Source organism: Mirounga leonina, unplaced genomic scaffold, assembly GCF_011800145.1.
Source record: "Mirounga leonina isolate KUSES-001 unplaced genomic scaffold, KU_Mleo_1.0 Mir_125, whole genome shotgun sequence".
Taxonomy (NCBI): Eukaryota; Metazoa; Chordata; class Mammalia; order Carnivora; family Phocidae; genus Mirounga; species Mirounga leonina.
The window spans coordinates 52,698,925-52,725,081 of NW_023270305.1; the positions used below are offsets into that span (position 1 = coordinate 52,698,925).

The 26,157-nt window shown below is 40.1% G+C and overlaps 1 protein-coding gene across 3 annotated transcripts in view; it reads right to left on the bottom strand.

Moving 5' to 3' along the window:
- Nucleotides 1-10,051: 10,051 nt before the first annotated feature.
- PAPOLG (poly(A) polymerase gamma) overlaps nucleotides 10,052-26,157 on the bottom strand; it is a 32,169-nt gene continuing 16,063 nt past the window's right edge. The window contains exons 9-22 of one of the 3 annotated variants that reach the window (XM_035001493.1): nucleotides 25,336-25,474; nucleotides 24,451-24,523; nucleotides 23,561-23,681; nucleotides 23,164-23,248; nucleotides 22,711-22,764; nucleotides 20,401-20,520; nucleotides 19,914-20,023; nucleotides 17,899-18,020; nucleotides 17,480-17,655; nucleotides 17,028-17,116; nucleotides 16,736-16,950; nucleotides 16,156-16,221; nucleotides 15,917-15,973; nucleotides 10,052-14,046 (exon numbers count right to left, since the gene is read on the bottom strand). In XM_035001493.1, coding sequence (XP_034857384.1) covers nucleotides 13,948-14,046; nucleotides 15,917-15,973; nucleotides 16,156-16,221; nucleotides 16,736-16,950; nucleotides 17,028-17,116; nucleotides 17,480-17,655; nucleotides 17,899-18,020; nucleotides 19,914-20,023; nucleotides 20,401-20,520; nucleotides 22,711-22,764; nucleotides 23,164-23,248; nucleotides 23,561-23,681; nucleotides 24,451-24,523; nucleotides 25,336-25,474 — 1,526 coding nt within the window. In that variant the 3' untranslated portion in view covers nucleotides 10,052-13,947. Of the gene's footprint in view, nucleotides 14,047-15,916; nucleotides 15,974-16,155; nucleotides 16,222-16,735; nucleotides 16,951-17,027; nucleotides 17,117-17,479; nucleotides 17,656-17,898; nucleotides 18,021-18,325; nucleotides 19,147-19,913; nucleotides 20,024-20,400; nucleotides 20,521-22,710; nucleotides 22,765-23,163; nucleotides 23,249-23,560; nucleotides 23,682-23,717; nucleotides 23,754-24,450; nucleotides 24,524-25,335; nucleotides 25,475-26,157 lie in introns of those variants that run through there. The other 2 variants (XM_035001494.1, XM_035001495.1) reach the window with 2 other exon arrangements.

Here is a 26,157-nt window from a genome sequence, read left to right on the forward strand (position 1 = left end):
TGGAAGCGGGAATGGGTGGTCGCGGTTAGACACGCTTTGGTGGCGGAGCCGACAGGTGCCGAGGGGATAGCTGGGTATGGGTGTGTGAAAGAGAGGAGTCAGCTTTTTAGTCCCAGCTGGTAGAGGGAAGTCACGGTTAACCAGGATGAAGACAACCATGGGGGAGACACATTTGGGATCATATATTGAAGATTAAGTCCAGTAGAGATGGTGCATAGGCAGTTGGGAGTTGTGTCCAGAGCTCAGCATAATCATGGAATTAAGTCTGGAGACTGGTTGAGAGCCAAGGGAGGAGTGAAGACACAAGTCACGGACAAGTGTCTGAACCTTTGAGCCCTAGTTTCCCAAACCTTGGAAGGCCTACCCTGCACTGCGGTAGGGAGTGTTGGCAGATGCACGGTGCCTAAAGTGCTCGGTGGATAGTAGCTGCCTCCCACTGCCTGTTTGATCTCAGAGCTCCTCAGGCAGACTTATTGTCTGCTCAGGGTCTTCAGCCTTATTATTTAACTGCTTTACGCAGCTCAGAGCTGAGCGCAGACTGTGAACCTGCCACTCTGCTAAGAACACCAGTGACTTCAAGACCCTGTCTCATGCTTTCTACCCTCCAAGGATGTACTTTCCAGTGGAGAAAACTGAAAACCCCATCAACCGAAGGATAACATATGCCAAACGAGAGGGCTGTAATGGGTGCAACGCTGGGCTGGGGGTAGGAAGGTGTTCACTCAGACTGGGGATATTTGTGAGGATCTCACTAAGGAAGCAGAACATGAGCTGGAGCTTGAGAGCTGAAAAGCAATGCATTGGGGAAAAATAAAAGGGATATGTTGGGGTGAAAAATGGGGGTGGAATGGAGGGCAATCCAGGCAGACATGGCAAGAACAGAACCATAGGCGTCCTTTATGGGGGTAAGCATGGCATTCAGGGGGACGGGACAGAGGGAGCTCAGATTGGCTCGAGTTGGATGGGAGGAGTTGGCAGAGGACACTCCATTTTACAGGTCTGCACCCCTGGGCACATCCTGAGTCATCTGGTTACCTAGAACTGCTCCCCTCTGAACCCAGGCCCGGGGCCTTTGGTTTTCTAACTCTTTACCCTATCAATCAGCTCACCAGCTTCATCGAGACTGTCATTTTCTGCCCGTCTAACCATGACCTTCCAACCACCTCTTGTCCCCCTCCCCCCCACCTGTGGTTCCTTCACTGCAGCCCATCTCTTACTAGCATCTTCAACTGATTTGCCTCTTTGGCTTTCTACTCCATCATCTTATAAACTCCCAATCCTGGTCATTTCGAAGACCTCTTTCTCTGCTCTTTCAGGGCGTGGAGGTGGCAGACAGCAGTTCCTTACTGCCTATCTCAGTAGCTTTGACTCTGCTGCCCCCAGTCTCCGCTGGGTTTTTAGTAGGAGCAGCGGTCCATTCTTGCACACATCCTCAGCCAGCCGTTTCCCATCTTCCACTGCCTGACAAGCTGGCCGTTGAGCCCCCCGGGAGACGTCGTCTGAGGGAGAGCAAGACAAGAGGGCCCAAGACAGGGGCCACAGTCTTTTTATAACCTGCTGTCACAACTGGCAAACCATCCCCTCTATAGCAGTCTGTTAGAAGTGACTCCACAAGTCCGGCCCCCATTTAAGGGGAGGGGATGACCCGAGGGCACGCGTACCCAGAGGCCGAGGTCACCGGAAGCGGTCTAGAAACGGCCTACTGCGACTTCCCCACTCCTCGCCACGTTCCTCCTCCCCTCCTGAGCTGGTTCTCAGTGTGTACCAGCGCTCCCGTGCTCTCCATCCAGCTCGACCGTTGTTCCAGGGGCTCCTTCCCCTCAACCAGAGGGCAGGTTTGGAAATCTCCTGAGTTAAAAAATAAGCCTTTCCTCCACCTTGATCTGTGACCCCTGGCCTCTCCTCCTTCCCCTGCGGTTCTTCTTGAGAATGTGACCTTTCTTCCCTGCATTCACTTCCACCTCCACAGCTCTCTCCGCTAAGGTCATCCTAAATGCCAGGTCACAGGGCTACCTTTCGATCCTTTCCTTAGCTGACCTCCACAGTATTTCATGCTGACAGCTCTCCTGTTCGGCCGCTCGGGCCTTGCAGACTGCGCATTCCCAGGCCCCCTCTTTCTGCACTCACCGCCCAGTCTGAGATTGTCCGGCTTTACCCACACACCTTGGCTTCGCTCCCGAATTCCCACACCGAGCACTCCCAGCCCCTCTGCGTTCCGATGCCTGCTGTTGGGGCAGTGAATCTTGGTCGTCCACCTCTGAGGGGAAGGAAACACACTTCTTGGCCTTGTTTAACTATGCTTCAGTCTGCATGGAGCCCCCCTTCTGAGCTGGCAGGAAATCAATCTCAGTAATTGTGGAATGCCCGCCCTTCCACCCCGGGGGTACTCACAATCGGCTCCTCCCATGAGGCCCTTCTAGGCAGAGCCATGGCTCTTTGGTTCTGGCCGATCGTTGCTGAGATGTTCCCTGGTCCCGCCACATGGGCCCTTCAGGTCCAGTGCCCTCGCTGCTTTGGGATCTTTGGCAAAGTGAGTGCTCCTGGCCCTAGAGTCCAGCCTTCCTAACGACACTGATCAATTGCCCTCTCTCGAGACTGACACAGAGCAGCGTCCAGACCTCAGCCCTCGGGTACCTGATAGGCCCCCTCTTCTCAGCCCCAGCGGCCAATCTGTGCTCTCTCATGAAGCTCGCACAGCGCCCACCCCAGGCCACCAAGCACAGACAACCAGCCTGCAAAAACATGTCAGGAAAGGGAGTCCTACAGGCCTGACCGCCTGTTTGGAAGGCAGGCGCTGGAAAAGTGCAGCAAACAATACCTTCATTAATATTACTGAGGGTTTGGCAGTGGTTTCAACAAATAGCACTCTCTCCCTCGTGAGTCCGTAGGAGACAGGTGGAGATCAGAACGTTCACTTTACTACGAAAAAAGGTGACTGGAGGCCATGGGTTTGGGTTTGCTCCAATGGCTGACTCTGCAGACCAAGCCGCTGCAGTCCCAGGGGAGCCGCTCAGCGTGTGGCCAGCCTTGAGCCCCCAGGGGGCAAGGCTGCGCTCAGTTCCTTCCCTGTGCTGAGTGATCAGATGAGCCACCCCCTCCCTGTGTCTGTAGTAGGAGGACCCCTCTCATGAGGCTAGCTGCCCCTTCACAGATATTTCTAAACACAACCCTGCCACACCGTGAAATCCAGACATCCAGACAAGGCGTCCCTCCTGGGCTCCGGGCCAGTGTTTCTCACTGTCTGTCCTCCCAGGACCCATCTCCCTGCCTCTGCCTCTCCCATCCCCCAGGTGGCAGGATTCTGCCTACATTTCCCGCTGCTGCTTCTACCTTTCCCCGAAAATGCACCCAATACTCCTTTCAACACGCCCCTACAACAACATAAAATAGCCAGAACCTTTGTCCTTTGCACTTGAGGTTTTCTCTTGCCGCCCTCCCACCTCCCCCAGCTTGCTGTCTGCCTGGACAACTCCTAACTGCCCTACAACATCCAACCCCAAGGTCATTCCTCCCTGACGCCATCTGGGCTCCCACCGTGCAGTGTAACCCAGATGTGGGCCAGCTTCCCTGCTCGTCTGCGGCGTCCTTCTGTGTAGGGGCAAGTTTAATTCTTGGGTGTGTCCAGGATGCCTAAGTCGATGCCTAGTGGGTATGAGGGGCTCAGGAAATACTGAGAAATGAACGGGCTTCTGGCTCCTGTCTCCCACTGGCCCCATCAGATTAGCCTTGTCAAACCGATGTCCTCCTCCCCTCCTCCCCTCCTCCCCCCCCTTCCCCGTCCCCTTCACCTGGTGACCTTGTTGCCGCTAATTGGCTCAGAGCTCCCAGGGAATTTAGTGGTGCTTTCCCTCTGGTGCGCTCAGCTGGAGGCAGGCGGTGAGTGGGCCTTGCTGGAGGAGCGGCTGCTTTGTGCAACCTCAGGGCCTCCTGCAAATCAGACTCACTCGCCTTCACTTCCTGTGCTCAGGGAGATTAGATACGGCCTAATCAACGTTGATTGTTTCTTCTTTTCTTAATATTTGAAACTACCCAGTACCAGTTGCCATCCTAGTGGGTGGCTTTCAGAAATCCCCTCTCTTCTGGTGTTTGACTTCTTTTGAGTTTCAAGAAACCAATCTATTTGGAAAGAACCTGCACTTAGAAGTTCTTTGAATTGCTGAGCAGCCCTGGTGGCAGGAAGTGACTTGGGATCTGGGTTAGACGGGCTGGTCTCGCTCCCAGGGGAGGTGGGGGTACTAATGAGGGTTAGGGGCAGCTGGGTCTGCGAGCGGCTTTGGGGCACCGCTGTGGCCGGTTTACGACTGCAGTCTGATCTGACATCAGAGGAAGGCTGTTCAGGCCGCAGAGTGAGCAGGGTGCATGGCTGGTGCACCCACTCTGCTGGGTGCTCTGGGCCCTGGGCTGGCAGGGACAGCCTTGATGGGCTCTCCTCTCAGCCTCACCTGTGCTCACCTGTAAGCGGACTGAAGACCACGCCAGTAAAGCTCTATCACAATTAAAGGTGTCTTACAGGGGCGCCCGGGTGGCTCAGTTGGTTAAGCGACTGCCTTCGGCTCAGGTCATGATCCTGGAGTCCCGGGATCGAGTCCCGCATCGGGCTCCCTGCTCGGCAGGGAGTCTGCTTCTCCCTCTGACCCTCCCCCCCTCTCATGTGCTTGCTCTCTCTCATTCTCTCTCTCTCAAATAAATAAATAAAATCTAAAAAAAAATAAATAAATAAAGGTGTCTTACACACTTTCTCCAAATAAAACGTCTGTTGTGAGAAGCATTTTCCAAGACAGGCTTGGTGGCCCGGCAAGAACCACTTACCTGCACATCATTGCATGGGAGGTAGAGCTCTAGTCCTTTCGTTGCCTGGGGAGACCAGCACTGGCTTTCTTCCTGGGTTCTTCTGATGTGTTTTAGGAGAAGGGGGCGCCCACTGGGGGTCAAGCGCCACGCATAGTGGCATGATTTGTTACTTTGTGTAACCCTCCTAATGCCTCACGGGTTTTTTTTTTTTTTTTTTACTGAACTCCACTATGTGCCAGGAGCTTCTGGATTGTCTCTCTTAATCCATTTAGCAACTCTTCGAGGTAGGTTCTATTACAATCCCCACTTTTTCAGAAGAGAAAACACGCCCAGAGAAATGAAGTAATTTTCACAACTTCTCACAGTTAAGTCAGTGAGAGCAGGAATCTGAGCCGAGGCAGTCTGACCACGGAGTCTCTTAACCACTTCACTCTACTTCCTCTCCTATGAAGTAGGTACTGGTAGTCCCACCTCATGCATTAGGAAACTGGAATCCAGAGAGTTTAAGCAACTTGCCCAAGGTCCCACAAGCAGTTGGAGACACAGCTGAAGTCTGTCTGTTCCAAAGCCCACAACGTTCTCTTACTGCCTGCTGGGTAGAAAGTCAGAAAGTTCTGTATGTCTTCCTTTTAAAAAAGGAAAAACTCCTCCTCCTCCTTCTTCCCCATTCCTGATTTCTCCCCAGAGGGAGTTATTTTCAACTTTCTAAGACTTTTCTCCTGTTATTTCTAAAGCATATGCCTACAGGTACTCTAGACTATTCAGTTTTAGGTATTTTCTACTTATTACCACCAAAAATGAGGATTTCACTCTCTTCCACCCTCTTTTCCCTCCCTCACCCCACTTCTCAGTGTAATACAATTGGGGGCTAGTTCAATATTCTCTACTGATATTATTATGACTATGTGAATATTCACAACTGAGCCATGTGATATACTCTGGTTACATTTCATTTTCATTTAGCTTTTTCATTTCCCTGAAATTAATGTGTCATTTTAAAAAGTTTACTTGATTGTCCTCAACCTCTGAGAGCAACGTTAGTATTCTCTGACTATGATTGAGCCTATTAGATATACCTTCATTTTCAGTTTTCTTGCTGATAGCTCTCCTGAATCCATTTTCTTTCTGCTCCAACCTAGACTGACGGCTAAGGAATGCTACACAGATGTTATTCTGGGAGAACCTGTCCATCCATCCCATTTGTAGAACCTTGCCAATCTGTTGGAATACTTTCATGTTGCAGCTTCCCTTGGAGGTTTGAAGGGCAAGCGTCTCAGATGGGAGAAAACAAAGAGAGCAGGGTTGAGTGCCACTTACACAGATGGAAGTGGCTGAGCAGGGCTAGAACTGGGCTTTCCTGCCTTAGGGGGCTCCCTGCAGGAGGCCACAGTGCCCCCTGCAGCCTGGCACAGATGACCATTGTTACTGCTGGCCAGGCAAACCTCAAAAGTTCCAGACTCGGGGCACCTGGGGGGCTCAGTCGGGTAAGCGTCCGACTCTTGGTTTCGGCTCAGGTCGTGATCTCAGGGTCTGGGGTTGATGGAGCCCCAGCTTAGGCTCTCTGCTCAGCAGGGAGTCTGCTTCTCTCCCGCTTCCTCTGCCCCTCCCCCATTCTCTCTCTCTCAAATAATCTTAAAAAAAAAAAAAAAAAAAAAAAAAGTTCCAGACTCCACAGAAGGGTGCAAGGAGGCAGAGATTTGATCCACACTTCCACCTAACCTCTTTCAAAAGTGGGAGATACAGTTGAACACTAGACTTTGAGTCATACTTCCTGCGTCTGCCAATTAATAGTTATGCAATTTGGAGCTGATCACATAATCTCTCTCAGCCTCAATTTCCTCATTTGTAAAATGATTAACAGTGCTACCTCATAGGACCACTGTAAAGATTAAGCACCATTAATATTTTAAAAGGCACATCTTAAATGCTTAGTAAATGTTAAACACTTTCATAATAATGGTCTAGAATTTCTCAGGAGATAGTAATACTTTTACTATTTAACCCCAGTTCTCTTGTATCCTTAAGTTCCTGGTCCATGTTGGGATATTATACGATAGCTGTGTACAATAGAATGTTTTTTCTGCCAGAGGTATTTATTTTTCCTGAAGTATAGTTTGACACATGTTTTATTAGTTTCAGGTGTACAACATAGTAATTGGACAGGTCTGTATGTTACACTATACCACAAGTGTAGCTACTATCTGTCACCATACATCATTACCATTCCATTACCGATATTCCCTATGTTATACTTTTGATCTCTGTGACTTATTCATTCAATAACCGGAAGCCTGGACCTCTCACTCCCCTTCACCCACTTTTGCCCACTCCCCACCCCTTCCCCTCTGACAACTACCGGTTCTCCATATTTATGGGTCTGTTTCTGCTTTTTTTGTTTGTTTTTTTAGATTCCACTTATAACTGAAATCAGGCAGTATTTGTCTCTCTCTGCCTGACTTTTGTTTAACATAATACCCTCTAGATTCCATCCATGTTGTCATGAATGGCAAAATCTCATTATTTTTTATGGCTGAGTAATATTCCATTCTGTCTCTCTCCACACCACACACACAATCACATCTTCTTTATCCATCTATCAGTGGACACTTGGGTTACTTCCATAGTTTATTGTAAATAATGCTACAATAAACATGGTGCATATATTGTTTTGAACTAGTGTTTTCATTTTCTTTGGGTAAATGTCCAGTAGTGCAATTACTGGATCATATGGTAATTCTATTTTAATTTTTTGAGGAATCTCCAAACTGTTTTTTTCAGTGGCTGCACCAGTTTGCATTCCCACCAACAGTGCACAATGGTTCCCTCCCCCTCCACACACACCCTTGTCAACACTTGTTTCTTGTGTTTTTTAGTTTAGCCATTCTGACAGGTGTGAGGTAACATCTCACGGTAGTTTTGATTTGCATTTCCCTGATGATGAGTGACGTTGAGCATCTTTTCAGGTATCTGTTGGCCATCTATGTCTTCTTTGGAAAAATATCAATTCGGGTCCTCTGCCCATTTCTTAATTGAATTACTGTTTTTTTTTACCCCCCTTTGGTGTTGAGTTGTGTAAGCTCTTTATTTTGGATATTAACCCCTTATCAGATATATCATTTGCAAATAACTTCTCCCATTTCATAGGTTGCCTTTTTGTTTTGTCGATTGTTTCCTTTGCTATGTAAAGACTTTTTAGTTTGGTGTAGTCCCATTAGTTTACTTTTGCTTTTTGTTTCTCTTGCCCGAGGAGACATATCTGAAAAATGTTGCTAAGGCTGATGTCCAAGAGATTACTGCCTATGTTTTCTTCTAGATTTATGGTTTCAGGTCTCACATTTAAGCCTTTAATCCATTTTGAGTTTATTTTTGTGTATGGTGTAAAGAAGTGGTTCAGTTTCTTTTTTTTTTTTTTTTTTTGCATGTGGCTGTCCACTTTTCCCAGTACCATAGAATTTTCTAAATGAGTAATTTATGCACTTGAGTGACTCTTGGTTAATAAGGTATATTCGTCCTTCAGTTTACCCCAGTCCACCACCCTCTAGGGATTGAGGACATTCCTTCGCCAGGTGAGGTCAACTGACCAATACTAAAATAAATACCAACCAAATGTCCCAATTCTTACTCTGATTTTTGGCTTCTACATTTTTTCTTTATTATCAATTGATACAAAGGTTTTGTTTTGTTTGGGTTTTTTTTGGTAAGATTTTTCCTTGGGAGAAATGAGTATCTATCTGTACTTCACCTACTTCTCCCATATGCCTTATGCTGTCCTTTCAGTACTATTTTGCTACAACAGTTTGCATCCTAGTACAGATAGACTGAATAAAGAAAGATGATACAAGTTTGAAATGAACTTTTGGAGAGAGAACATCTAATGCAGTGTATTTCAAACTGTAGGTCTTGACTCAGGAGAGGTTATGAATCCTTAGTGAAATCACTAGCACTTAAAAATAACCTTTATCACACTTAGTAAGGAAAGCATTTTTTGTGTGTGAAATTTAATTATATATGTGCATATGTACATACATAAGTTATATATATACACACATTCATGTATGTATGTATACATGTGCTGGCTTGCAATATAAAATGTATTTCTTACTAAACATTACAGTTGAAAAGGTTTGTAAAATGTATCTTAATGATTTTCAGTGAGTTTTGCCTCTGCAATTTAGATCCTTCATCCGGTGTCTCTTCTAGATAATCAAAGTAAAAAAAACAAAAAACCAACCAACCAAACAGGACTTTGTTCTCTTCTTGAGCATCTTCTGAGCACCCACTGCATAAAGATTCTTGGGTAAAGGTTACTACTCTCAAACCTACAACCTCTTTAGGGGAAACAACTGAACAGTATGCAAGTTAGAATAATTGAAATATTAAAAGGTAAAAATAACATGTTAGGAAGGTAGGGTGATTTACTCTGGCCAGGTTATCAGAAGGCTTTATGCAGCCATTAGGCCCCAAAAGTCAGCAACTGGAGACTGGCAAGTAAGGGTTGAGAAATATGCTATTTTGAGGACTAGTAAGTAAAAGTTTGGCTGGATCATATAGTTGGAAAGATAGTTTTTAGAACACGTGCTTTAAAAGCAGTAAATTCTATTTTGCCTTAATACCTTCATGCATTGGCATCCATAAAGCACCTGCTAATTTAAAACATTTCAGCATGAAAAGAAAAAAAACATTTCAGCACAGTGTGATAAATCTGTTAAAGTTCTAGAAGCCCTTCTGTCATCCATAGCTCAATAAATAGAGGAGGCTTTGCTAATGAGCTTAATGTCAAATGTGTTTCCATTGGTGCCATGAATGTCTAGCCAATAATCTAAAATGATGTAGACACAGGTTATTTGTGAATTCAGTACTAGTATTCAAGATATGTGGATTGGCTAAAAACAAATCACTGTTAAACTAACAAGAATGTAATACTCTGTAACTTGTACTTCTATAGATAGTACCCAAGGCCTGATTGCTAAATGCACCTCTGTCCAGTCATTAGTAGAGAATTCTGGTCCCCTTTTGTTGACCAGAGTGACAGATTTTGCCCCCAGTACTCAAGGCAGATGCCACCATGTGCTACTGCTTGCCAATGTTTAATGTTGGTGATACAAATTGAGTATGAGCTTTGCTTTCATATTCAGCAGATACTGGGTACCATTATCTGCTAGAAAGAGTCTGGGTGGTAAATGACCAAATTGGCTGTCAGTTTGAGAAATAACTAAGGTATCTTGAGTTACTCCCCAATAATATCAATCATCAACACCTATTTAGCAAAGCAAGTTTATTTGATTACTTATTCCAGACAAGCGAGGCTTGTGTGTACAACTAAGAAGACAATCCAAATAAAAGGCAGGAAATATTAGTATGAACTACACAAACAGCTATCTAGAAAGGAACAGCAGCTGCAGCATTCATTTTACATAATACTGTGGAGTGATGTAGCACCATGTACCTCAAAGATCTCCTAAGTACTTTATAAGGTAATTACGTAAGTCTTTGCTAAAATGCAGCAGTAGCTTAAAAACTGTAGCAAGTCCGATGATAATCTTCTGTTCAACTAACTACAAATATAAAATTTTACCAGAAAAATCCAGAAAAGGGAATTTGGGAAAGATCTGATCTTGTACAATTCTTTCAAGAAATCCAAAGGAATTTGAGACCTGTTTTCTTCCATCTGTACTACTTACCACTATCATCATGACCTAAATTCTAAGTTCTGGGAGATTTAATAGGTAGGTATTTAAACACACACACACATATTATTTTTTAAAACTAAAGTTCTATTTATTGGTCTGTTCAGTCTGTTCTGCTCTGAACCACAAACATGAAGGAACAAGAGAGAACTTTAATGCTACTGAAATCAAAGGATTAGGATCCTTAATGATTCTAATGACCATTCTAAGCTACCTACTCTGATCATTCTTAGGTTGAAACTTGTTAAAGTTTGACTCTGTTAATGAATCTAAGTAAACAGGACATTTATAAATTTGATAGTAAATATTTTTTTAAATACTGATTAAGGTTCATCTGCAATATATAAAGAAACTCAAGAGAGAAATTTGGTGTTCCAGAATCGTCCAACAGCCCACTTTACTAGTTAGAGCCATAGTACATTTTTAGAAATGTACCACAGAAAAATCTTACAGAAAAAACCTTGGGAGTCTGGGATTATTCAATCTTGCAAAACTGTGGTTCCTAACAATGCCCCATCACCCCCTTTCTTTAAAAAAGGGTCATGAACCACTTTGAAAAGCTGATGAGATTCATGAATCCGCCCCTCCCCCAAAAGCATATAAAATTTCTTACATACATTTGCAAAGGATTCCTCCCAAAGGCCCATGATCCCCAAGTTAGGAATTCCTACTTCAAAGCTGAGGAACACAGAATAAGGTCAGCCCGTGTGGACACTGTCCATCTTCACTTTATTGCTACTGTAGTCAAGTACTGACTCTTATAGTCAAGATTGTTGCCTTAAGACACCCATTGTAAGCACCAATAGTCTTAAAATTCATTCTGCTGCCCTAATTTTTACAAGGTTTTAAGCCATGTACCCCCTCAAATGAGTTAAGCCCCTCAGATTTAAGCTAGCAATTATCTTCCTTTGATATACACTATTCTTCAGAGCCAGTCCCGAACACTGAGATTAAAATTTAATACCCTTATGAAAATGAACATATGTCTACATATTAGAGGTTATTTGACTTTATAAAATATATTTCTAGTATAGTTTCAAACTCGAAGTCACATTTCATTTATCTAGTGCCTCTGAATATAACATACAATCCCAGACCATAACTTCCCCTTTTACTTACTTGGAACCAATACAATGGAGCTCTCCTCCTACAGTCACAAAATGTACTGAAAGTTCTACCTACGGCTTAGGATAGGAAACACGTCATTTCTGATCAAACCCGCCATCTCAAAAGCATCTCATCAACTCCCCAGTTACCAAACAGGTTGAAGAATGAGATCCTCGAGGTGTCTAACACTGAACCATTTGGCTATGTCTCAACCCCATGCTGAAGGGACCTTTAAAACGAGAGAAAATAACTATACTGGGGTACAGGGTTAAGCCTGTAGCTTTCTTTTATTAAAAACTCCACTAGTCACTCCAAAGAATCTGTTTAAAAAGGAGGGTAAACAAAATTCTTAAAGAGACCCTGAAGACTGATAATCGAAGGGGAAAATAGATTAAACACAGAAATGCAAACATATCACATATATAAAATTTACTCAAATCTTAAGAATTTTTCAAAGTCTGAAGTCAGGTGACAGTTATTTAGTCCTTTCAAAATCATTTACTTTTGCTCGAAGAGTATTTATAGAACAAGTCTTGGAATAGCTGAATAAAGGAAGAGCTAAAAGAGCTTTCCAACCGAGCTACAACTTGGTTTATAGGATTTCATTCTTGTCTTTTGCTATGTAAAAAGTGAATAATTGAACAATCATTACTTTTTCCTTGCTCTTCTAAGTTTTCCTTTGTACGAGTTAAATGCTAGAATTTCCATTTCAGAAACCTAGGGATCAGGGAACAGGCGTGGGTGAAGGATACTGCTCTCTGACAATCACAATTCCAAGCATTTCAACTCAGTGGTAAGGGGCTTGCAAGAGAGTATGGACTATTACTCCTTAGGCTAACTGAGTCCCACGAGTCCTATAACATATACAACCAAGTATTTTCCCTGCACTATTCAAATGTACCCTTTTGTGTTTTTCCTACCAGAACCTACTAAACTGCCGAGTGAAAAGCTGAAGAAGGTAATAAATACTAGCATTCCTGGCTGTCCAATCTATACATTTTCATTTTAAGAATAATTCAAGCATAATCCACATTTAAAAAATTAGACTAAAGAGAGACAGTAAAGGTTTTAAAGTTTTCTCTTTGAAAAGATGGTATCTTACAGTACATACAAAAATACTCTGAAAATACATACGACTTCATTTACAAAACACTGAATCAACATATTACAAGAAGAATTACATGGTTATGGATTTTAATAAACTGAGCATGCGTTCATGAAACTTAAAAAATATTAAGAAATGCATTGAAAAAAGCAGTGTAAAAAAAGACAACTCATATAGTTAAATAAAAGTTACAAAGGTCCTGAGCCAATTAATGGTTGGTAACAATGTCATTCAAAAATGCCTTTAGGTTTCCATAAAATCCACTGCTTATTTCTGCATGCCTAGTCCATGAAGAAACTGTTTGAAGTTGTGGGGTAAGTAATGGCCAAGAACTACCATGCCAAGTTAATTTTACACCTCAAAAATACAAGTTTGCCATACTTCAAGGTATCTTATTGTTGGTGCTGGAATGAATTGCTCCTCAGTAAAAAATACCAGTCAACTAACAAGAATGGCATGAGCTAGGATATGTAACAATTTCACCATTCATATACTGACTTTCAGTATCTTGGTTATATTTTGATTCTTAATAAAGATGCATTTCAAAGGCCTCCATGGGAGGCAAAATATAATTTATGGTGCCCAACTCTTATGTAATCACTGGACTAATCCTCCCTGGTAACTATGCAACATTTGGACAGAAAGGCACAAAAAATAAAAATTTAAATATTCCATGTGCCATTCTGGAAAAAAATAATTTAAATCAACAGAATAGACAATAAGTACATCTACACAAATGAGGAAAGCAGAAAAGATACCTCACATTCATTTATCTCAGGTTTCACAAAGTGGCTTCAATGCTAAAGGAAATGTGTTAACATTTGAAAAATTACAAGACAATTTTTTTGTGTGTTTTCAACTTTTTCAGTTCTATACAATGATTATAACATAAGACTTAAAAAAAGAAAAGTTCAGGACTTGTTTTATCCGTGTCCAAAGAGCCAAGAACTGGTTCCCACAACAGAGAAACAAGCATCGAAAGTTAAGGCAGTAAAACCTCCAACGCAAAGCCATAATACTGTAGATGACAATTTGATAGCAGGTGATCCTCACAGAAGTGTATGTAGCAATCAATGAGAGAATGCTACGGCATCTGCAGGTCAAAGTGTGAGAGTTCAAAAACCACTTCAAGGTCGTTAGTCCGATGACTGAAACTTTCACCTTACTTTACGTACGACAGCCACTTCTCTTTTAAAGAGTGGCTGCATCTACGCCACTAAATGATTGCATATTCACTTAAGTAAGGAGGCACTGCTTTTACCGATTAAGGGTCAGTCGAATGGAATTTTTGATGACTCGGATGTTATTTGCTGGAACTGGAGATGATGAATCTGGTAGTTCTTTACTGGGTAGTCTCTATTAGAAAGGAGTAGAAACAAAGAAGGAACAGCAAATATATATTATCAAGTCCCAACTAGAAATTGGTCACAAACTGAGTTTTCCTCCAAATCCCTTAAGCTCTTAAGCACTCACATGTGTTAGATATTTTCTTCCAATGTTCACAGACATTTCCTTCTTTTGGGGACTTTTTTATACAGTTGGAGGTGAAAAGCAGAGGTACAGGGGAAGGGTCCAAGTGGGGAAAGTGTATGTATAGGAAAAAGGACTTTGTTAAATTACTTGCCACTTCTGGATTGAGAAATGCAAAACAACATAGTCCTCCTCAAAGTCAGGCAATGGTAAAAAGAAGTAGGAAGAGCAGGGTCACTAAGCAGGAAACTCTTGGGGTGCTAAGGTGAAAAATGGGTGTGTTACAGAGGAAAACTGGATATCCATTTAGTTTCTGTAATACATTCATTGAAATGAACACTGTAAACCCCACTTGTGAGATACTTTTTTCAGGAAAACTGACTTTGTACCCAGACGAGGTTTTTTCAGTGATGGTGAAATTCAGGGGTGTCTAGATGAGGGTTTCTGAGGATACTAAAGAGGACTATATAATGAAGGCAAATGCTGAGCTCTAAACTACAGACAGCTGTGTGATGGAAGCAGTGTGCGGAGTTAATTCCCCTCCTGTGTTACCTTAGCTAAACCTGTATCCTACCCATGGCCATTCAAAACACATGAAACATTTCAGACATACACAGAAGTGGAGAATAGGACAATGAAGACTTCAGTGCCACAACCAAGACATTAAAATTTTGCTACATTTGTTTGGTTTATATCCTTGCCCTTTATACTTGAAATATTTTAAAGCCAGACCCAGGCATGTCATTTCATGCTTTCGTACTTAATATCCCTATCAAACTTTTTTCTTCCATTATCATCTATAGTTATACACCCATATTTTTTGTAAACCACTCTTTATGTTAAAAGGAATTTTATGAGGGCGCCTGGGTGGCTCAGTTGGTTAAGCGACTGCCTTCGGCTCAGGTCATGATCCTGGAGTCCCGGGATCGAGTCCCGCATCGGGCTCCCTGCTCGGCAGGGAGTCTGCTTCTCCCTCTGACCCTCCCCCCTCTCATGCGCTCTCTCTCTCTCATTCTGTCTCAAATAAATAAATCTTTAAAAAAAAAAAAAAATTTTATGCCTTCTACAACTAAAAGAAAGTATGATACTTTCTATTTGTTTTTAAAATGGCCAGTACATTGGAAGGAACCTGGCAGGGTGACAACTGATTGTGACAAGTACTTTATTCTTTAACAGGGCATGAAAACAAGCCATGTAAACTCTCAGAGAAGGGCTGTCTCTGATATATATACACAAGGCTGATTTTTGGGCACCTGCTTATTAACTTACCATGCTTAATAATACCATATTATTAGTTTCAGTGGTAATTCTTTGAAAAATAAATTTTTAAATTGAGGTTTAGGGGCTCTTTAGCTCATGTTTTAAAGGTACTTACTATGAATACTGATACATTTGGCTCTTCCAAAATATTAGTAAGTACCAAGCCTAAGTTTTGATAGTAAGCAGTGGTGTACAACAAATATAGACTATCAAGTGTTGGTAAGAAATTACTGTGCTGAGCACTAAACTTCTTTAAAAATAAACAAAGGCTGTACATTATCTGAGTAAGTAGTGAAGTCTTCAACTACTCCCTCTTCTCCTCCCTTCTGAGGTACATATATTTAATGACCAGACACTGCTATTTCTACCCCAACTCCCAACTATACTGCTGGTCTTTGAGGACAGGAACAAAATCTTACCATCCTGTTCTTTCACTCAGTGCAAGGATCTTAAGCTTTTTGTACCTGTAAATCACCTATGAATAAGACTTTGTTACCTTTTTGCGTGATGTGTCAATAGTTGGAATAGGCATACATTCTCCTCCAATGGCATCCTAAAACAGAATTATATTCAAATGAAAACTTTCCTTCCTCTGTACGCTTATTTCTACACAAAACAAAACACAACCCAAACTTCACAGACCTATCTAATCTGATTCACTTTCAAATACAGTACTTTTCCTGATACATGGCTCTCTGAAAGCAGTATTTTGAGGCACACCATTAATACAGTTACCATTGCTTTTCTTTTTCTGTCTTCAGGAGCACGTGATTCCTTAAACGTTGATTCAAGTCGAATAAACTAGAATATAAACATTAAAATGAATTGCTATTATTACCTATAAAAACCATACAATCTACACAAGCTTAGAAACTAGTGATAAGGCTTTCATCAAAACTATTGCAAACATGGGTTGGTGAGGGAAATGAATTTAGACTGAATTCAGCTGCCACCATTAACTTCTACAATTGGAGTGATCTTTTATGGTTAAATCAATTCAGATGATAACGAAGTAGTCTTACCACCACCTACTGGAGGCAGAAGACATCAACATTGTAACATAATAAATATGATTAGTTACCAGTAATGACTTCTGTAAGTCAAGAGGAAACTTAGACCAATCATTTAAGTTTTCAGATCTATTACTGATTTGAATTAGGACGAACAATCAGTATTATTCCCTCAGGGTTTGGGCAAATTTTCTTATTAGTCAAATCCTAAAGGAGCACTAAGATAGCTATGGAGAATTGTGTATTTCTTTAGTGCTAGTTAAAAAAAACCCAAAAAACTACAGAATTACCACTATGTAATTTACCTTTTCTATGTCTTTCAACCTCTTAGAAGACCCATCTACGGATGGGGAATGGGATCTCTTGTGTGTAACATTCTTAGCTGACATTCCATTAAGATGTGGTTGTCCCTGGGCAGGGTTGTGGGGTGTTGGGATTCTAGGAATGACATTTCGTCCTACTACAGTAGGAATGGTGCACACAGCTGGGGGTGATACAGCTTTTACTGCAGAATCAACTTCTGAAAAGGAAAGAAAAATTCTAGTAATTAAATGTATACGTAGTAAAATCATTACTAACAAAAGTGCAGATACCTACTTGCACCAATGACTGGGATAGATAGTCCTTGTGCTGGTGGGACACTCAGTGGCTTTTCCACAATGACAGCAGCAGGCTCAGCATTATTCCTATTAAAAGTTTTGAATTATCATGAGTAATCTGTGTTACTTATTTAATAACACTCAACATTCAGGATTATTTCTTTCAAGTACTCCTACTTTAACATTTCACTGAAGGAAGAGAAAACGGGAAGAAAAGCAGAGGACCGAGTAAAAACGGAGAAAAGAGAAAGCCTGTGCATTTCTGTGTACTGATCTAGTCCTACATCTTCATAAGCCTATCCCATGTCCCACAGGATTAGAACAAATTGTCAAGTATTTCAAATGACTAGCAACTGGTAAAATAAAATATATTAACAATTAAGCTAAGGTACAGAAAAGTTTACATCATCCCCAAACTGAAGAATGAAAAGAAAATTCTGAAAAACAGACCTTTCTATTTCTCCTGAAGGAGGAATGTCCGGCTTGGAAGGTTTGTTTGCAGACACTGGGGAATTAAAAGGTGTTCCATTATCAGTGTCCCTGGAGCTATCCAAACAATTGCTATCTAGAGATGATCTTTTGGACTGTGGTCCACTTGAACTTCGACTAACATCAGAAAGACTTTGCTGAAAGAGGGGGAAAGCAGTTAGGATTTCAAAAAGCAAATGAAAATAATTACTGGTTTCAACTCTGAAGTACATAAAATGTATTTTGTGATTAATGAAGGGGAGATTTTAGTTCTAGATTGAATTGTATCTTTCTTTCCTTTTTATTCAATAGGTTTGGGAGCTGTGAAAAGTGCAAATCTGGTCCCAGCATCCTGCGTCTGAGTGGAACTATACACTGGAGAGTTAAGATTATAAACTCACCTTTTTCTTCTTTTGAAGAATCTCTGCTGGAAGGTAGTGATGAAGTTGCTTTTTTTTAACATGAGTTGCTTCAATTTTCATTCCTTCCTTTAGCATGTTTATATTATTTGCCTGTCTGTACACTGTAACAATGTTAATATGTTAAATGGGCAACTTCTTCCTGAACTGAGAGGTCTGTTTTCTTTCTCTAAAATGCATACATTTGGTATCTCCCCATAATCTCACACACATACCAACCCTGCTTATAGAACAACTATTTCTCAAACATTTTCACCCTGTCACAATCCTATTTAAGTACCATTTAGGGGTGCCTGGATGGATGGCTCAGTTGGTTAAGCATCCGACTCTTGGTTTCAGCTCGGGTCATGATCTCAGGGTCATGAGATCAAGCCCGTTGTCAGGTGTGGAGCCTGCTTAAGATTCTCTCTCCCTGCCCCCTCCCTGCTAGTGTGCATATGCATGCAAGCTCTCTCTCTCTCCAGAGAAATAAAATCTTAAAAAAAATAAGTACCAACTAGTTTTCTCATGTCCAACTTCTAAGATTTTCCAATAATTCAATCTCATTAACAAAATAAATGCATGAAAAAAGTTTTTTCCAAATCCTGTTTTCTGTTATTTTCCCAAAAGGCAATCTTTCTCCTAATTACTTACCCAAGTCTAAGCTAATCCTTATACTAAATATCCAAGATACAATTCACGCTCTTCTCCACGAAGCTTCTTTTACTACGCTAATCATAGAATGTCAGACTGTTAGGAACTATCTAGAAATACATCCTTACTGTACAGGTGGGGAAATGATGCACAACAGCCCTGAACAACTTGCTGAGATTAAAATACACACAGCCCTAGAGTCCCTTCTAGTGCTTTTCACATCTTGTAAGAAAGTCAGTTTTATTAACACACCAATTATTTAATGTATGTTCAACTGTGAATACCAAATCAGATTACAAGCTTACTGAAGACACAGATAAGAGGCTTCTTTTGCACAGTAAGTACTGTGACATGTGGTAAATTATCTCTTGGGGGTCTCAGTATCTTTATCTAGAGAAGAATATTCTATAAATCTGTAATAGAGCTTCCCAACCTCCTGCTTTTGGAAAAATGAGCCCAAATTAGAATGGAAAAATTTATGTTTTCATTCCAGATTGCTTATAGAAGCATCACCAGGAGTACTTGTTCAACTTGCAGATTCTCTGGCTCCTCTCCCAGAGTGGGGGATTCACTGGTGCTGACGTGATGTACAGGAATCTGCATTTTCATGATAAATGTGAAAGCTAGTTTAGAAGAATTTAGAAAACTCAGATGAGCCAAGTCAAAAATATTAATAGTATGAATATACACTATTCCAGATTAAGACAACTCCAAATTTATAACAGATACAGTAAGATATTCCAGAGAGGTGTCAATAGGGAGCTAGATGTGAAAGACACTCTTTCATTGATTCTGAAATATAATCAGCAAGCTGTACCATTAGTATATGTTAAAAAATTAAGAGTCAAGTCATCTTTATGATTGTGCTCCTATCTGTGCACGATGAAAATAAAAATCACCTGTATAAGTTTCTTTATTTGTCTATTTTAAAATAGATAATACCATCATTTGGTACAAAGCTCAAACAGTACAAGGGCACTGAGTGAAGTCTCCTCGCCCCATCCCCTAGACACACCTGGTTCCTTGACCTAAAAGCACCCAGTTCTGCCTGCTTCTTTTTTTAAAACTATATAGCCTTCCAAAGAATGTATTTATAAGCAAACATGCACATAAATATTTTTTTTACTTATTTATAAAAATGGTAGTGCACTATACATACTGTTCTGCAACTTTCCCCCCACTTAATGTCTTAGAGATGGTTTCACCATGCCTTTAGTTTTTTAAATAGCAGCATAGGTTTTCATAATATGAATGTACCATATTCATTTAACCAACTGAAAAACAGAGCCAGCCAGATCCATGGCAGATGATACCATGTTACAGCTGAGGCTGAGAACCACGGCTCCATGATGACGAAGTCTTACCTGTATCAGTAAACGACTGTATATCATAGGTCAAGTCTATGTTAACACTTTCTGCATTTTCTACTCTCCGAAAAATTATTCCAAGGAACCACATTGATACGTAATTGTTGCTATAAAATAAAAATTTTAAGTTTCCATTAATTTTTTTTTACAATTTTAGATGTTATTTGGTAATTCAAACTTGGCCTCTATGGAAGCATAAATACAAATTGCAATGGTTTGGCTAAATTCTTAAAACTGACAACAAGAGCACTGATCAGTTATCATGTGTTGTTACAAAGAGGATTAAATGGCTTTGTAAACAACCTACTAAAAATCTAAAGATGCTCCAAATTTTGTGATGGAGTTTCTGCTGGGCTCTGTGGGCCACCAACACAGTATGTACTAGTTTTAATGCATGACCACTCATGCTCAAATAATCTTAAACAATGCATACTGTCAAATAACATTATTTAAGAAATATAATATTAAACAATAATTAACTTACTCTTTATGATGTTCCTTATTTCCTGGGAATGATTGGGGATTTACATGGGCAAGAGTAATAAATTCATTTCGTTCCAAGTTTCCAACAAGCACACGAATTTTAGATTCTACTAATCCAACCCTGAAACAGAACAGTGAACAAAATTTTTCCATATTATATTTGGAAACTACATCTAAGTAACCCAAAAAGCATATTAGCTATGATGCCTTACATGTTCATTTAAAATATTTAGTCAAATATATTAGTGACTTTGAAATACCATTTAAGTAAATGACAAGTTAGTCAATTTGTGTTTCCCCCTTCCCCTCATTTAAAAGAACTGCTCTATTTAGTGAATTCCTGATCTAAACTATCCTGCCTGTTAAGACCGTAAAATAGTCATGATTTGAGCATGGACAAAATCTGTTGGTTAATGTGGTTCTTTCATTTTCACATCTTATGTCTATACGCTAAGGCTAAGATATGTTTAAATAACGTGGGGGAAAAAAAGCACTAATATCTAGCACCTAATTCATAATAAACATGCTCATATTTTCATAAAATTGGTACTAGATATTGCATTTAAAAAAGTTTCAGTAAATTCAGATCAGATACTACTAAAACATGAAAGTTTCATCAGGTTTCTGCAACTCTGTTTTCTATCTAAGAAATGTAACTACTGTCAGCTATTATATTAACTTACAATGATTTCATTAATTAGAATAACTACAAGGACATTTTTACATTATTCAAACACTTGAAAACGCTTACACATTATAATTGTATATGCTTCAACAGCACATATATGGAACACCGAGTTACTGCTCAGTGTTATCTAAATGAGAAGTTGGCAAACTTTTTCTATCAATGGCCAGACAGTAAATATTTTAGGCTTTGTGGGCCAGTTTCTGTTGCAACTATTCAACTCTGCCATATAGCTGGAAAGAGGCCAGACAATATATAAATGAGTGAGCATGACTGTATTTCAAGAAAACTTTCACTTAAAAATTTTTTAAAGTTAATTTTTTTAGTAATCTCTATACCTAACGTGGGGCTCAAACTTACAACCCCAAGATCAAGAGTCACATGATTGTTGGGACTGAGCCAGCCAGGTACCCCCTCAATAAAACTTTATTTTTAAAAACACGTGGCAGAGCGCCTGGGTGGCTCAGTCGTTAAGCGTCTGCCTTCGGCTCAGGTCATGATCCCAGGGTCCTGGGATCGAGCCCCGCATCGGGCTCCCTGCTCCACGCGAAGCCTGCTTCTCCCTCTCCCACTCCCCCTGCTTGTGTTCCCTCTCTCGCTGTGTCTCTGTCAAAATAAATAAATAAAATCTTTAAAAAAAAAACCAAAAAAAAACCACGTGGCAAACTAGATTTGGCCCAGACCACAGTTTCACAATTTCCAATCTAGACAAATGAAATATTCTTTTTTTTTAAAAAAAGACTTTATTTATTTATTGAGAGCGAGAGAGTGAGAGCGCCCATGTGTGAGTGGGGGAGAAGCAGAGGGAGAGGGAATAAGCAGACTCCACACTGAGCGTGGAGCCCACCCAATGAGGGGCTTGATCCCAGGACTCTGAGATCATGACCTGAGCCAAAACCAAGAGTCAGATGCTTAACCAACTAAGCCACCCAGGTGCCCCTACAAACGAAATATTTCATTTTAGTGACAGGATTTTTTTCAGTGTCTCTTTAATTATCAATAAAATAATAAGCACTAAACTTTGGAAGTGAAAATAAGACAGTATCGTGTTTTCCCTTTCCAGAGGTCAGACCCGAGGAAAGCACAACGATTTCTGGTGTCCTAATACCTCCTGCCTGATAGAGTTAGGGACATCAGTACACTGGAGGCAGAGGGAATGAATTTGGATTTACTATAAAGAATGCACTGCTCCTTGACCAAAAAGGCCTCTCTTATCTGCTGACAGAAGCTTTTATGCCACTAACCTCCTAAATTAAAAGAATATAAAAAATGTCTTTTCCTTCTAGTTTTGATGGGGAAACATGATGGCAAGGATGGAAAATCCTGTAAGAGGCTAGGTATCAGAATCATTCAAAATGCCTCACAATTTTGCGTAAATCTGAGAAGTGGCAAAAGGCAAAGAATATACATATACCCTTATTTTATGTTACTTCTAAATCTGAACCATTAATTTGACAGCACTTCTTAAACACTGATGCACTGTACAACAGTCACCAAACACATGATGTCATGTACACCAAACACTGATGTCATGTACAACAGTCACCAAAATGTTTTATAAGTGGCAAAGCATCATAAAAATCTTATCACCACAGAGTAAGTATGCAACTTGAATATCATTCTTACCACTCTAGATGGTTTTCTTCTGTTGATGCACTGGCAGTCAATACTATATAATGTCTATGAAGAATTTTTAGCAACAATCGGGGAGGAGGGGGGGGAAAAAGCCAGAAACACTGTTAGGGTCTGCTTTTCCAACATTACTTTTTCTTTCTTTCTCCTACTGAACAAAAGAACCAATGCAGGCACACAGCTTATGAAAATTAGAACATGCTCTGATTTTTCACAAAATTAATTCCAGACCCTACAATTAAAAACAATTCACTAAAAACAAAACCCACTAATACTGGGTTAGATACTACTAGAATACACAAACTCATCATTTAGGATTTCTGCTAAGCTATTCTCTACCTCACTTGAAATATAAGTGACAACAGTCACCCATAATATATTAACTTTGTAAGTTTAACATTCTTCTTTAAACACACACACACACACAAAATGCAAAATTTCAAATACCTATACTTTTGAAAAAAATTTGGTGGCTCAAGTAGTTTGGACCAGTCTGATTTCCCTTGAAGGATTTCATCTGTGACTGCAAGACCTAAATTAAAAACAAGAGAGAGACTGATTTTGAAAGCTGGCTATTTTGTTAAAGCTCCTGTATCACTCTACCCCCAAACCTCTAACCCTACCTCTTGAGTAAAAAAAAAAAAAGTAAATTTATTTCTCAGAACACAAAAATCAATTTCAAACAGATTGGGCTGGCTCCATTTTGGACTTAATATTATATTTTGGAAAACCAATTACTGAAAGAATACATACATATTTGAAAGAATTTTTAGAAATAACAGGCATAACTGCACTTTAAACTGTTGTAAATAAAAAATTCGTGGGAAAGGACCAACAGGTTTACCTTGTTTAAATTCTTCTACCATTACTGTTCGAGTTGAGGTGGACACATTATACGTAGAATTCTGCTGTGGGTAGGCAGGGGTGATTATGGGCATGAGATGATACCTATCTGATGGATTTACCTGTGAAATTAGAAGCAGAATAATTGATCTATTCTCCTATTTCAGTTGTCCTCACTTCATTTCCCCAAAAGTCTGAAGAATATGAAATATAAATTTAATACTACATTTCCTCAATTCTAAGAAGTACATTTTCTCTCCCCAGCTACACTTATTTCTGAAGTCAGATATGTCTGATATTCAAAGGCAACTCTGTAGAAGTTTCTTTTTCCTCTGAAAAGCTGTTAAACTGATGGTGCATCTTATAAACAATGGTCTTTTAGAACCAAGAAAATACAGTATCATAGCTGCAAAAAGCATTATTAATCCAATGGTTCTTAATCCTCTTTCTGCATCTGCTCAATGGGTAACTTCCCATAGGTAACTCAGAGGAATAAGCACTCACTCTAAAAGCAAATTAAAATGCAGGGTGAGAGTTATGCTAGCTTAGAACCACGAGTCGGCTCTAAATTGCACTGCAAAGTAAATCTTTTATATACTTCAGCACTTTATTAGTAGTAACTAATTACTTATAAGACAGTTTTTAACAATGGATTATGACATTTTGGTTGATACACCCATTCATCTACTCTTATATGGGTGATTTTTAATGACATAACATTTGGATCAGAATTTGAGATACAAATCATCTGCACCAAAAAACACAGCAGGTAGAAGGAAAGAACTATAGCTATACAAAGGAAGATGAGCAGGAATAAGAATTATTTTTAGATTACAGTTTAGAGAATTGTCCTTTTCCTAAAAGGTTTAATTTCAATAATAAGTCACATACCCGAGGATCCCAAACAGGCAAATTCAAATTGCTTTCTTCTGGTTGCTTCAGCAGCACAGGATTTGGCCACTCCCTAACATGAATAAGGCAAATTAATTCACATAGGACCTCACTTCGGAAACTATATGAAATGTAAAATCATCAGACTCTCTTTAAATTTTCATAGAGCAAACATTGTGGATGGGTATTTGGTATTGAAAAAAACAAATGGGCAAGGGAAGGAAGTATACAAAAGAAAAAGCTGCTTATTTTAAAATGTGTCTTCTGAAAGGGAAAATACTGTTTAGCCCATTAAGCTGTAGCTAATTTAAATCTGAATTTTCCAGGGGCACCTCGGTGCCTCAGCCAGTTAAATGTCTGACTTGTTTTCGGCTCAGGTCATGATCTCAGGGTCATGCGCTGGGCATGGAGCCTGCTTAAGATTTTCTCTCTCTCCCTCTGCCCAGCCCCCACTCTCTAAAATAGATAAATCTTAGAAAAAAATTTGAGTTTCCCCCTTCTATTTGCTTTCATGGATTTAACTCTGATAATTTAGTAGCAGCAAGAGCTAACTTTACTGAAAATACTAATAAATCCACGTAGTAGCTATGATTATCACCTCCATTTTACATATGAGACATTAATCTATATGTAGCTAGTAATCAGAGCCAAATCTATTGCGACCACTCTCAAGCTAAAAGCCTACATTTACAGACCCCTCCCAACCCCAGAAGAAAGCGCCATCTGGTGTCTCATCATTGTCTCAAATTTGATGTCTTTAAACTTTTAACTTAAAAGGAATGTTAATACAACAGAGAAAGTCTATGTGTATCTCTTAAATTGCCAAACAAACTTACATAAAGGCAGAAGTTAGGAAATAGTTAAAGTATGCATATGAATACTTACCACTTGGAAAAAACTAAAAAGAACTTATGAACTAAAGTAGAAGCTGCTGCATTTGGATATAATTGGCAAGTTCTTGCAACTAGCATTGCCCACGAGACACCACCAAGGAATCCCAGCATGTTGGAATAAATACCACGTCCTAGAAAATTAATATATCTGTTAATTATTGTTAGGATCTACTATCCATGACATTCAACTATAAGGAATAGGATAACTTAGTTCCTAAGACTATTGCTTAGTTAGCTTTTCCCCTCTGGAAATAACATTATACAATCAATAAGCAGACCTTCATGCTAGGTCCACAGTTTTATTAGTAAACCATGAACTGCATCTTATCCCCCTACTTCACCAAAACAGACACCTCAGTTCCCTGCCTCAGTTCTGACTGCCCAACTGGGCTCTATTGATATAACACTGGAATTTCCCCCTTTTCAATAGCTATGGTTGAAAAAGAAATGAAAGGAAGGAGGAAAGATATCTGGAGGGTCTACAAGTAGGAAGAATAAACATTTCATTAGTAATCATATTCACGGGCATTTTAAAATCAAGTGTAAAGCTGGACTAACTTCAGTATTTTGCAGAATTTGGATACCTCTTCATAAAGTAAAATACACCATTGATATTATTCATTTCTCTTAAATTGTTTCTTACAGCAATCTATAAAAAAGTATTACCATATTTCATCAAACCATTAGATCCCCAATTACATAATATAGCATTACTTTATGTCCCACTAAGCAAGAAAAAAAGATACAAAATGTCAATTTCAGATGTTAAATGTGTAAAATGTGCATCTAAGAATTGACAAGACATAGTATTTAA